This window comes from Ostrea edulis, chromosome 1 (assembly GCF_947568905.1).
Source record: "Ostrea edulis chromosome 1, xbOstEdul1.1, whole genome shotgun sequence".
NCBI lineage: Eukaryota > Metazoa > Mollusca > Bivalvia > Ostreida > Ostreidae > Ostrea > Ostrea edulis.
In genome coordinates, this window is record NC_079164.1 from 37210994 (window position 1) to 37225366 (window position 14373).

Sequence of the window (14373 nt, forward strand, 5' to 3'; positions counted from 1 at the left end):
AACAGAACACTGTGGTAATCATGTTTCAAGCTATCAAAAAGAAAGTGTTGATATATATGTACAATGGCAGGCATCTGTTGCTCAATGGTACTGTACAAGGTGAGAGTAGGAGATTGACTGTAAACCGTTTCAGCACTGTGACAGGACCTAAATTCAATCTGTCAATACACACGACATATATTTGAATGGAGACAGTAGAGAGAACTGACTGATTATCAGTACTTCAGTAATACCAGTGCTTGGAGGATGTAGACCTCTTGTGATAAGGAACTAATTAGAGTGCTATTAATTAGCTACAGGAACTTCCTGCAGGATATCACTGATTGAGATATTTGAGAGAAACTGTACAATAGCATGACAAGTTTACTGTATGACCTCTGAACAATGTCAGATTTTGATCACTTAACCCAGCACAATAGGATTCCCTTCTATAAACAGGCCATAATGTTCCTATAAAACCAGAATCAAGCAGATTAGGGGTCTAGTTTACAGGCCCGCATTACAAGGCTTATTGGACCATTGAGTGAAGAAGTGTGAAGTGTTTAGGGGAAGTATGGAACCCACAGCCTGTCATAATAAACTGGCAACACATAGAAGGAATACATCACACAGGTGTGAAATTTAGTCACACACGGTTATCAAATAACACAAAAAACAGACAATCTTAATAAACACTCCAGTACTACACTAGGCTGACTGTCTGATCTTCTTCTAAAAACATGCAGTAATGACACTGCATTTTTCTTCTTATGAAATCAATGCATGCAAGGTTAAAACTGTCCCGAGACTATATCAGGTACATGTACAAATGTATTTACTTTTACAAGTCAAAGAGAATAATTTAGTACCGACAGTGATTTCTCCTTTCCTTAAGCCTGGAGAAAATCTGCCCAAAAATGAAGATGAAATGGGATTTCTCTGACAAAGAAATCATGCATAATTAAATAATAGGGTTGTTTCAAATAAAATCAGAGAGGATAGAAATAACTAGCGCACCATTTACATCCACCGCAGTGCATTGATTTGACAAGAAAAATGACCCAAAACACAAAAGACGTAACAGTAAATAATCTGTGCACAACATGAAAACTTTAATAAATATTATGGAGACTTGCTTGCAGGATTAAAGTAAAAAATCAAACATTCACAGATTGATAAAGCTTGAATGTGCACCAGTCTGGTAGCCACGACCTACACATAAGCATGTCTTTACTTCAATTTTGATGGATTGCAGACTGTTAAATAAGAGCCCTATACATATAGAATAACTTTAAATTTGAAGAATATGAGATAGGGTGTAAACAAGATGATTATATGCGGAAATAAGAAACTGCCTGAGAAATTGAAAAAGTGACGACTACATTACAAAGCAGACCTTCATCTCTACAGGACAAACTGTGGGAAAGGTGACTTTGTGACCAAAAAAAATCAGTCTGTATGAATTTTTTTTTGTATGAGGTATATATCATACTTTAAAACATTAACCTTTAAATTTCATTTGTTGATTTCTTGATTTACCCAAGACAGTCTGAATTTGAAGGATATCAGTATTTAGACAATCTAATGTTACGATTAATATCAGACCGCTCACTTAATATCGGACAGCTAAAGGTAAATTCTTAAGACTGACCGAACAAAGGAATGACATCACAGCAATGTTTTAACTGCTGATAGAACGACCGGGGTATACAATCCTTACATAAGGTCTAAATTCGACTAACAGTACATAATTTTATGTCTTACCCTGTTAATGCTTTTAATTTGGCTTCTATACTTTTGTGCCTCATACACAGCCTTGTGAGAGCTGAACCAATTTCTTTTGTAGCACCTGAAAATATTCAATAAAAAATACCATCAATGCACTGCATGTTATGGCAGCTGTCTTTTATTACTTGTATCGATAGTAATATATATATATTTTTATTTTCTAATCTGAAAATAATGCATAAAACTACATGAATTATGCAAGCATTTGTTTCTTTGAAATTGTACTTAAGTACAAAGATCATAAGGTAAAGTATGATAAATGTTTAATGTAGTCTGACATTCCCCAAGAGTGTGTACCACATATGCAAGTATTAAACAATTAGCACCCGGAATCAGACAGGCAGCAAACCAGGAACTCTGCCTCAACAGGGAGATGCCACCTTAAACTGCTCTTGCTGACCACACAACAGAATGTACATTGTGTATTGTTATACATCTATGCTTCATCACCTGACTTATCTGTACACAAAAGATGAACACTTAAAAGAAAAGGGTTAGAGGGCCAGCTGGTAACAGATGTGGTTTCATACAAAACCAGTTGAGCAGTTGCTTCCTGTCTGGAATGATTTCCACACTTCACAAGCTGAGAGGACAATTGTCCAACTACAGAGTAAGAATATAGAGAGAACACAAAACTCTATCATCTAACTGGAGAGGAATAAGTACCACTCATTAAGCTTGTACATTATCATTGTCAACTAAGGCTGGTGAAATCTCAAGTACCTCCCAGATATTCCCGAAATTCTGTTTAATTCATTTGTGTATTTCTAGCGCTGTTTTTAGTCTGCTAGAAAAGCCAAATGAAGACAGAACACTACTAGAAACTTTCCTTAAAACATTTCATGTATCAGGATTTTGTTTAATCTCAAATTTAATCTCTTAACTAGCCCTCTTCAATTCAAAATAAAATGAGGTCATTTCTTGGCAGAGACTTCAATGCATAGGCAGGCGAAATTCACCACAATTTACAGACTGCAACGTGCTGTTGAATAAACTTTACAATTCTATATCTCCTGAATGCACACAGCATTTAAATGATCAGCTTTGACCCTTTGGTAAATAGTGCAACAGATATTCGCTATGTATCCTGTGAAAACCCATTTGTATTCATTACATCCCAAGCCAGAAGGAAAAACAGAGTCAATCTTCATCAAAACCTTTCCCTGCAATATCTGCTTCAGGACAGAAGGACATTTCCCTAGATAAATGTTTTGTGTTTGTTGCACAATAAAAGCAGACATATCTGCTGTTATTGTCAGCCACAAAGAGTAATTGATGGCATTTACTACCAGAAATTCACTGCACCGAGTAATGCATCTCATCTACAACCAATAAACCTCAAAGCATATTCTGTAGATCTTAGTATTTATTCCACTACATGTATTTAAAATATCATTAAATCTATTAAATCAAATAATAATTCCTGAAATAGACTGTGTCAACTTTCTGCATACATCAGCTGTAATATATAAATATGTAAATCAGCTGTCAGGACCCAGCTTCTATTTTGTTTAACCTTTACATCTGTGTCCTGACCTTGTCACTGTCAGAGGTGTACACTACCAAACCCTGGTCCTGGCAATACAATTTTCCACTTTCATTTTCCCCCACCAAGGCATTACAATCACTTAACACTCACTGGTTACCCATTCATGAGCTCCAGGCTGCTCTGATGGTCATGGTTATTTCAGAAGTGAAACCACATGGCCAGGAATTGCTGAAAGCCTTAGTTTAGTGATTTATTAATGTGTTCAAGACCAATGCTCTCTCTCTCTCTCTCTCTCTCTCTCTCTCTCTCTCTCTCTCTCCCTCATTTTTCAAGCATATTTTGGTGCAGTGCCTCCACAGACTGTATCTATTGACTTCATAAATCAGCATTCCAAAGAAATGAGAGCTGACTACAACATACACAGAATCCGCTGTACAGCTGGGAGTATATAGATTACAATTCACTATGTATCATACACACATCTGTATCATTTTGTATCCCAAACAGCAGTTTTGAACTTCTTTCTCTGCCAAAACTCCCGAGATCACTCCGTTCTTCTGCTCCATGGAGCAATCAGTCATCCTCCTGGTATCTTATCAATGGTTTTCACATTCATCTACACAACCATACATAATCTTCCTGACTGGTCATGCACTGCAGAACTCAAGTTGTGTTCACACCCTACAGTTCATAAGGTCACAGACCCCTGTAACATCAAAGGCTTCACAAAAACTATAAAACATTTCCCTGGAACTCCTGCATGTTTTAGCATGACTACACCCCACCAACACCTAAGGGCCATCATGTTATTTATGAAACCTTCTTCAATGACCCTGATAATACTTCAATCAACATATAGTCCCCCTAATTGCTATACTAGGATGAATCCTGTGTTTCTTGTGGTTTTTAGTGGGCTCTGTGATGAATGTCCTAATTACTTTATCAATATCTGCACTACAAACACATTGTTCCATGTCCCAGTCACAATTAGAGGAGAGCCTATAGGTATTCCTTAGCTCCCTACATATTCTGTGCAATCTCCAGAACATTAATGTTGTCCTTGCTGGCCTTTATGAGTGTCTAATACCACATAGTGACATTAGACTGCTCACCAAATCATAAACACCAGTCTATGACCAGGTGTCCCTCCAATCATAATGCATGTACTCTAACCAACTTTATGATAACATGATCTGAGGATTAAATACATATTAATAGATACCAGTGTCTTCAAGTTTTTGTCAATGGCATGTCAAACACAATATACATTTACAGTGATAAATGTAAATACTATACTCTTTGTAATCCAATACATAAAATCCATACATTCACATGGGATTCAAACATAACAAAAGGTGCTGGTCGAAGTACACACCTCTAATACAGAGAGCCTAAAGCGAAAGCAGTTAGTGAATAAAGTACCCACCTTACACTAAAACACAGGACAATTCTACTCTGAAGCAATCATGTGTCTGTACTGTTTATTCATAGAATGTGAGAAAGTGTTGGTTGAACATAGTGCTGTCATAACAAGAGAAACCTCAGTAATAAAAATAAAGAGAGAAAAACCATTTTCACCAAAGTAGACTTAAAATGATGTGGGACTTTCCCAGAGTATAATGAGAGTATCTACAGAGTCCACTAATTAACACTACATAGAATATTTAGGTCAGTCTGTCATGGAGTCCTTATTGATTGTCTTTCTGTGCTGATGATACAAATAGACATCCACCCACAAATCAATGGCTGCCAGAGAACAACTGCTAAAGCTCACTAATGACATTAATTGGACTCAGATCACAAGCAGATTGACACTGTCTACGGATCACATTTCTCAGAATGTACAAAGCCAAGCTACATTACTGCAGAGAAAGCGAGACTTTTCTTGTCATACCCATGCACTTTGAGATAACAAACTCCACAAATAGTCAGAATGTGTTGCAAGAAAAGATGGTCTATCCTTGAACCTGAGAATAAGAGACCAAAATAGTGAGCTGAGCATCATCAGGTTCTCCATCTCAGTGTAAAAAGATGTAATCAATACTGCTCTGACCATCCTGTTTTATCCCATATATAGAGAATAGGAGGGCCATCTTCACTGTTGCAAATCATAGGAATGTTGTATTGATGCTAAAGCACTTGATTTAATTAGACCTAATTAAATTTGTGTTTGGCTAACCCTACAGAGAAATGAATGATACTATAGCCAGAGGCCAACAACAAAAATCCACATGTTCAATGTTGAAATCTTTGTTCTAATGTGTTCATCTGTTGTACATGAATAATTTAACAAACTGACTATGTAAGAAATTTTGATTGTCTCTGGGATTGAGACATGAGTTGACCTGGAAACTACTCTGCACCAGAGACCCCCCACTTTCCAGGACACCACTATCTGACAGCAGACACCCCCTCCTAACTGAGTCATTTTAAAATAAAGCCCACATTAATCCTATTAGGCTATTACCTCAGTTTATTGGTTTGGGAATATTGGACACCAGACTTATTATCCTAGAAGTAACCAGTGGACCAAAGTGACTCTACATAATACCATGGGCAAAGTCGGTCTGTACTATCTAACACAAACATGGAATCTGATGGTTTACTTTTAGCCTATTCATTCATTCATCCTTTTCTTAAATTCTCTTACGACATGCTTGCACTTTGCAAACATAAATGTTTAAATTGATTTCATGGAACAAAGTACAGTGTATGAACAGGGTTTAAATTGAACAGCCATCTTGCCTCACCATGCAATATTCTTCCACATGGCTGAACAGAACAGTGTGAAAATCAATTGACAATTCTATAAAAACATGCATTTACCAGGGGACCATAATGGGATTTAAGCACTGATCGAGGTCATTCTATGGGTAATTAAAGCCTATTTCCTGTGTGTTCTTATCTTTTCATTGGGGGGTACCACTTGACTCTGAACATACTTACAGAACTCTTGATTACTAAATCATCTTTCTGCTGGAGTTACAAACCATGAATCAAAACATTTTGTTTAAACATGGAACAATCAATTATTGACTTTATTCACAGAATCAAACCTAGCATAAATTTGGCTCATTATTCAATTTCTCTATTGAGTAGGGGACTGTGATGGCCGACTCCGTTTATGGGTAGTTCAGTGCACAGCTCAATTTCAGCTAATTTTACCCCAGGGTGTATGACTCCTAGTGGCTGCACTCTTGTGTAACCAAACAACAGATTTTGACACAGATTATAGTGTAGACATGAATAATAATTGGCACCTGTCAATAACCCACAAAGAATCTGAAATTAAGCCCTCATCTTTAAATGGCAGAAACATGACCATAAAGAAGTCATCAATGATCCTATCATGTCTCCCTCATAAAACCAGGGTCTATCTGGATTTATACTTATACAGCTGTAACCAACATGTAAAATGAACAATCCAAATTAAGCTCTGTATATACAGTTTACATAATCAGTCATTATCCCACAGCTGAAACTAGAATACATGTAAACTGAATATAGACACATTGTCTTACAACTGAAAACAACTGAAACTAGAATACATGTCAACTGAACAGAAACACCATTATCCGAAACTGAAACTAGAATAATGTAAATTGAACAATACCAGTACAAAGCCATGCTAAGGTTTTATAATTACTAAGCACAATTTTTACCTCTTCATGCCTATTGTGAATGAACGTACATTATCTTTAGATATGACAAGGTTAGAATATCAAACTAGAAATTCAGATAAAAGTCTTCCTTAATTTTTTTTCTTCAATTTAACACACACACACACCCCCCAGGGCCCCCAAAAAGGTTGCTAATGTTTAAGCTGTCACATGCAGCATGTTTTAATAACATAATGGTGTGCAATTTCAAACCACACAAACAGTTCAGCACATTCTGAAAGAGCTCAGTGAATCGTGGAAAGACAAAGTCTTGGTAAATGACAACTACATTACAACAGTGATTTATAATTATGATTTATGTATGCACAGAGTCAATGAACATAAGAGAGGGTGTGCATGTGGTGTTATTGTCTAGACCAATCCAGTCAGGCAGTCAGAGGTAAGTGTGGTGTAAATAAACAAAACCTGGCAGCTTCTTGTTGAGTAACACCAGCATATACAGTGTAATGCAAAAAGATGACAAAATACACATTTGCTCAAGGTCAACAAGGTCGAAGTGCTGATCATTCTCTCTTTCTCTTCATATCACACTAAAAACCAACAACACTCAACACCCAAAGTGTCAGATGTCCTGAAGATGGGACAGGGTTTTCCAAAATATTTACAATTTCATATTGTTAGTGTCGCTGATCATTTTTTGTGCTTTAAATACATACACTGCATATATTTAAATACATAAACATGTATACTGATACTGACAGGAAACTTTCATACGACATACATTATCATTATTATAAAAACATCAGAAACTGGATGTAATGTTTGGTCTCAACAATAATATATAAATTTATATACACAATATAAAACAGTACATATATTATATGCTATATACAACACTCAGTTCATAAATCAAAATAGCAAATCTGTATAAAATATAAGGGCTATATTGAAAACTCCATTTCTTAACAGACGAATTACATAACATGCACCTCTAAGGGTGGTTATCTTTATCAAGAAATGATAAAATGTCATGTGGAACAGATTTATAAAAGCACTCCCAATTTTCCTGTTTTGAAAAAAAAACCTTTTTAACACCCCACCCAAACGGCATAAATTTTTTATCACATTCAGTTACAAAGTAAACAAGAAATAATTCACGGATACTATAAAGATCATTAAAAGTAAAATAAAAGAGAAATACAATCATTTTGATTTTATGACAAATGTAGATATATATACACAGAGTTATCAATTCATCCATCAGTAGTGATAAAAAATATTCACTAAATGGCCTCATACTTGCACTTCCTAGATATTTCACATCTCAGTAGAGAGAGCTAATACACATATCAGCAATCTTTGAAATGCGTCAACCCTGTCCTTGAAAGCCCTTTCAGAGCGTCTGTTCAATTATCTTCACTAGATATTTTATTTTTCAAAACCTTGTAAAACAAAACCCCATAAAAGCTGGATATCATTATCTTCAAATCTATTGGTCATGATAGCCAAGCAACTAGCTAGGGGCAAACAATTTCAGGAACAAATTCAGAACAATCAGTTTACAAAAAAACAGAAAGCAATTTTCACAGAAACAGAAACATGTGCCACACACTACCTCCCTTCTTATGCCAGAGCTCATTTAACTGCCCAATTAATGGTAACAATGCCCTCTTTGTTAACGTCATGTAAACAAGGAATTGATACTTATTTAAGCTTTCCCATTTTTCTTCTTTTTTTTTATTATGAAAATGCAAACAGATTCCTTGGTCAAAAGAATCACACCACGGCTGTATCAAAGCTCTTATTACATTCTATGGCAGATTGTGATCCATGTCTCTGTGGATAAAGTTGAAGAACACCGTATAAAGTTTGTACTTTTCCCTTTTCATGACCTGTTTTATATATCATGCAATATCGTCCTTTAATTCTATTCTGCTGATGACAATCACACAGAGAGTTCTTCCTATAAAGTACAGGTGGCATTTGAACATTGCATGATCAAAACCCATTATTTCAGATGAAAACATCCTGTCTCATTTATTCTGGTTTCCTGACCTATTCATAATATTTCAAATGGCTGCATTTCATAAATCATTTAACACTGAGTAGTTTTCCTGTTACCCTTAGTAGTGTGTAAGTGAGAGGTTGTAATACATGACTAAGTCATTGGGTGGCACATTACAGCTTCCTTTTGTCCAAACACAACTTCAGATTATGAGAGAGCCCCACATTAGAAACAAAACAACTGAACCTCTCGCTGCCAAAAGTACGCTGACTCATTATTAAGAAGAGCCCCTCTACACAGGAAAGCAATGAAAAGCCATATTCCGTTAAATTTCCTTCATGCTTTAAGTATCTGTGCTTTAATGGCATACTTTTTTATGTATTGCTTTGTTTATAACTTTCATAAGCACCTCAAGGTCTTAAAACCTGTCAAATAAGATTTTTTTGCCATCCTTCATCTGACAGTATTGAGATTCTACCATACTTCACCATCAGTATTGAGATTCTACCGTACTTCATCATCAGTACTGAGATTCTACCTTACTTCATCATCAGTATTGAGATTCTACCGTACTTTATCATCAGTACTGAGATTCTACCGTACTTCATCATCAGTACTGAGATTCTACCGTACTTCATCATCAGTACTGAGATTCTACCATACTTCATCATCAGTACTGAGATTTTACCGTACTTCATCGGTACTGAGATTCTACCGTACTACATCATCAGTACTGAGATTCTACCGTACTTCATTATCAGTACTGAGATTCTACCGTACTTCATCATCAGTACTGAGATTCTACCGTACTTCATCATCGGTACTGAGATTCTACCGTACTTCATCGGTACTGAGATTCTACCGTACTTCATCATCGGTACTGAGATTCTACCGTACTTCATCGGTACTGAGATTCTACCTTACTTCATCAGTATTGAGATTCTAACTTACCTCTTGACCCTGTTGCCATGTCAGCAACTTTCTGAAAAGCTTCCAAGAAGCCCCCAATGGCAGACAGTGTAGCTCTGAAATGAAGAGTCCATAGATGTTTACTCAATACTGAGGGAGCATTATACAATTTATTTACAATCTGACAGCTGTAGTTTTTGATTGGATCTGTTTACGTTTTTATCAATAAAGAAGTTCTATTCTTACTTGAGAGATGTGTGAAGTTTGGCTGCTTTACTGGTAAAATCTTCCCAAACCGCAGAACTTGCCTGAAAGTAGAACATTCAGTGGGAACTTAGGCTCTTTCAAACTCATTTCCCCCCTATTACAGTGTATGATCTTTACAAATAGTTGTCAAATGACTCTGGAACTTTGTGTAAATCAAAGTTTGTTACAACATACATTGAAGTTTTGTGGAAGAATCATTTGACCTAAAACCTACTACTTGTAACTATTAGCATCTTGAATTCACAAGGAAAACAAACATTTAAAAAAAATTCACAAATTGAATAATAATACATAATCTGTAGTGCACAGCACTGTGAAATGTGGGCCCATTACTTGTCATTTGTCAACACAGATAAGGTCCACAAGTTTGTGTACAAACACTCTCTGCCTATCAGGGACTTACTCCTTAGTGTTTATTGCAGGATTTTCTAGGACAATGGTCAGCTAGATAACACTGGTCACTCCCATGTGATAACATCCTCAGACCAATGACCACCCTTCCCCCCTCCATCTTGCTGGGGGAATCCATGTCAGAAGAATATGAAAGATTGTGGATGCTTTTGCTTGAATTATTCAATAGAACCAAAAATTCATAATCCTCTGTGCAATCAGTATCACTTTGATGTACAGAACTATTTACCATCATAAAAAAGGGGAAAAATCAATGACTGTGCTTCAGTATAAACATAGATATAGAACGATGTAAATTTACTGCTTACTAAAGGGGTGGTGGTATTTTTTCTTATGCCAAATTCCCCATCCCTTTGCAACTTGAACCTTGAAGCTCATAGACATAACGTTGAACTATACAAGGCAGAAACTTCATATTCTGTGAGCTTCAAAAAACTGAAAGCATTAACCAAGACTATAAGGTCCCATGAGTTTTGTGTACAAACACTCTGCCTATGATATCAGGGCTGTTTTAATGTTTAATTAGTGCCTTGCATCCTCACTGGTATCTTTTGCAATGTAGGGATTATTATCATTTTTTCCCCATCAAACAGTATCACCAAATTTTCCTGCCGTGTAGACAGTACTACTTCAGCATTTTTTCCAGTTATTATTATTCCATACTGTACATGAAGTACTTATCCAGTACTCCATATCGTTAAATCAAACCAAACCAGTGTCATGATGAAATGCTATACTGTAAATTTGCATGTGTCCTAATCATGTATGGTATTTGTAATGCCTGAAAGGGCCCTAATTTAATTCAGAAAGAATCTACCTATCCAAGACCATATACTTCACCAAAACTGAGGGTTTTTTTTAAAGCAGTCAGAAAGTTTCTGTAACATTGAATTAATAAAACCAGTTGAATAATGAAGCTTTCCCTTTTTACATGTATACATGTGCCATTGAGTCTACACTAAATCAATCAAAGGAACAATGGCACAATATATACGACATTGCAGGTGCACTTCAAATCTTAGAATGCACCCGACACAAAGTCTACATATTAAGTATGTCTGGCATTATATAGGGCAATATACCACCCTGTCATCTTTCTGTAGGCCATGAATTTCATGTTGACAGAGATAAAATTTATACTCATTAGTGATAGTCCAATATACTGTACATTCTACAAATGTCTGTGTTGGTCTATTTATGTTTGACCTATCTGATGTTATCTGACTCCTAGTGATTGCTCAGGTAACTTTTTAAAGGTGCCCTTTCTATTTTAAAAAGTCAGGTCAGTCATTTGCTTTGCTGACAACCACCATTTACATCCTGATATTCAGCCGTGTACCACGAAACCTCGTATGTGTATGGAGGAAAGTGCATGGACTGAAACTATGAAATTCAATGCACATCATAAATTGATAAGAAACACGAAACTTGTTTACGCTCATGTAATTTTGTTTTTAATTTTGCCCATGCATCCCCCCCCCCCCCCCCCCCCCCATATTTTACAAGTGTCCTTCCCAACAGCTGTGCACAAGTGCATTGTAGAAACTCCTACACTAACACAATACTTGTCAGTCCTCTACTATACGAACCCATAGATAAAGATATATTGTATCAATGTGTTATGTATGTCTTAAGTCATGGACAGACAATTTTTCTTTTTGTAGGATTGTCCATTTGTGACACCTCTATGCTACGTCACGGGGAAAGGATACAGAATTAACACAAATACTTTCATCATACATATATTTAAAAACTGCTAAATGCGGTATGACAGCATACCATTTAATAGTAGGATTGGTCAACACTAATAAGCTATAGCATACTTTTATGGATTAAGGAATAATACGTGTCTCATTTGTTTTAGCAATTCACAAACCTTTACTTTCCAGGTACATACAAACTAATCTGGGTGATTAATCAATCATTGATCTTGTTAATCTAATCTAACCTACTTAGAAATCCTATGCCTGACTCATGGTTTTTCTTTCTCTTTGTGGGGTTTTAAGCACAAGATACCAACTAATCTGTCTATACACATGGTTAAAGGATTAGTGGCCTGCTGAGGTACCTAACAACTGTCTGCTCAGCATAGTTGAAACCAGATGAGATTCTTAGGCTTAAACGAATATATAGTAGGAATATATATTGCTTACAAGGTCCCCTCAGAACCTTGTTTATGGAAGGGTAAAACGCTAGCCACTTGCAACACAACTGAAAAATCTTAATAAAGCCAGATTAAAACACTTAGGATCTTTTGATCCAATCAAAAAAATAAATAAAAATCAAGGTGCAATGTTCACATCTACACAAAGTCTACATAAAAGTTATTTTCATTATTACTATTATGTCATATCAAACTGATGCAAAGCATCTTGATTTGCATTATGACACTAGTCTAAAATTTGTTTTATGGCATGTTTACCTTATCGGATACTTTTCAACGTAATTAAACAAACTTGACGTTGATAGTGATGATTAAGTATTTTTATGGTTTTAACATGATGATGGAGTAACGATGAAATTTAAAAATAATAATTAGAAATAATTTAAAACTACAAGTTAATGAATACCTTGTTCCGATAATATCATGACTTACCCTCATATCAGTTATGATGGTCTGAAAAAGCCCACCAAGAGCTGTGCAATCTTTTTCAATTCCACCTTCCATTTTATCTTCAATAACTACAGAAAATCAATTCTTCTGCAGGCGACAAATGAAATTAAACAGACCTTTTCTGCAACCGTTAAAAAACAATGATCAATTCCAAACCCAGATACATTGGTCGTTTACACATATAGGCCTACAGTGTTTCTTTGTCTACAGTTTTAAAACAAAATCCTCAATTTTTGTCTCCAGAGTGTTTTCTTCACTAAATAACTCCATACTTTGTGAATATTAAATAACCACTTATCCTCGCGTGTTTCTGCAGTTCAACCATTGCAATGAAATGCATATTGAGAACGAAACAATCCCACGTGGTTTACGTCATGAATTTGATTGGACAAACCATATGGAGGCTCTTAGGGGAATTTCAAGCTGACAGAGTTGTCGTTCTGTTTATGTTGACGAATTTTACCAATCTCTACCCAGAGTTATCGTTCCCGTTATGCTCTATTATGTTCTACTAATACCTCTGTCAACGTCTAAAAATCATATCAAAACGTACTAAAACTAACTTAGCATATCAAACTGTAATGGTAATATCTAAGCAAATCAAACACTTGTCTGAATTTTATAAACACAGAAGCTGGTAAATATGAGACACCTGAGCGAATTAAAAGGTTTTATATAAATATTCATTCATTCATTCATCCAATAATACTAGACAAATCATGGAATTCGTTGTTTTTGTGAACTTACTGTAAGATTTTAAGCTTAACACTAAAACTTGTAAAATCATACTTTATAATGCAATAGGTAGAAATAAGTTTTGCCAAGAATCTTGACATTCAGACGTTGACAGAGATGTTGTCGCGTAGCGTAATACGCCCTCTGGTGAGAGATTGGAATTTTACCAGATATATAGATATATATGTAAATGTAAATATTGAGTGATTCTATAGAATGTGATTTTATTGCATGGCAGCTGTGTTTAAAGTTTGACAAGTTTGTTATAAAAAATATTTTAATATTTCGATTTTGTTTAGAAATAAGTCATTATTATTTGTTTTATTAATTTAAGGCCGATAGGCATACAAGAGAGTTTTGTAGAGACATCTAAATTTAAAAAAAAAAAAAAAAATAGGTAAGAAAAAAAAATCTAAAGATGACATTTTCAGATTGACTAAAATATCACGTCAAGAAGTATAATATTGCATGCTAGATAATATAGTCCCCACCCCCCGCCTGCCAACATGACCGGTAGAGTTATTTCCCTTGCTTGCACTGTAATCTTGAGAGAGGG

At 35.6% G+C, this 14373-nt stretch overlaps 1 protein-coding gene across 32 annotated transcripts in view; it reads right to left on the reverse strand.

Moving 5' to 3' along the window:
• LOC125657234 (protein MTSS 2-like) overlaps positions 1-14201 on the reverse strand; it is a 31151-nt gene extending 16950 nt beyond the window's left edge. For all 32 annotated transcript variants that reach the window (XM_056147664.1, XM_056147659.1, XM_048887958.2 and 29 more), the window contains exons 1-4: positions 13065-14201; positions 10037-10098; positions 9833-9906; positions 1744-1828 (exon numbers count right to left, since the gene is read on the reverse strand). In XM_056147664.1, the coding sequence (XP_056003639.1) occupies positions 1744-1828; positions 9833-9906; positions 10037-10098; positions 13065-13136 (293 nt within the window). In that variant the 5' untranslated portion in view covers positions 13137-14201. The remainder of the gene's footprint in view (positions 1-1743; positions 1829-9832; positions 9907-10036; positions 10099-13064) is intronic.
• Positions 14202-14373: the final 172 nt, after the last annotated feature.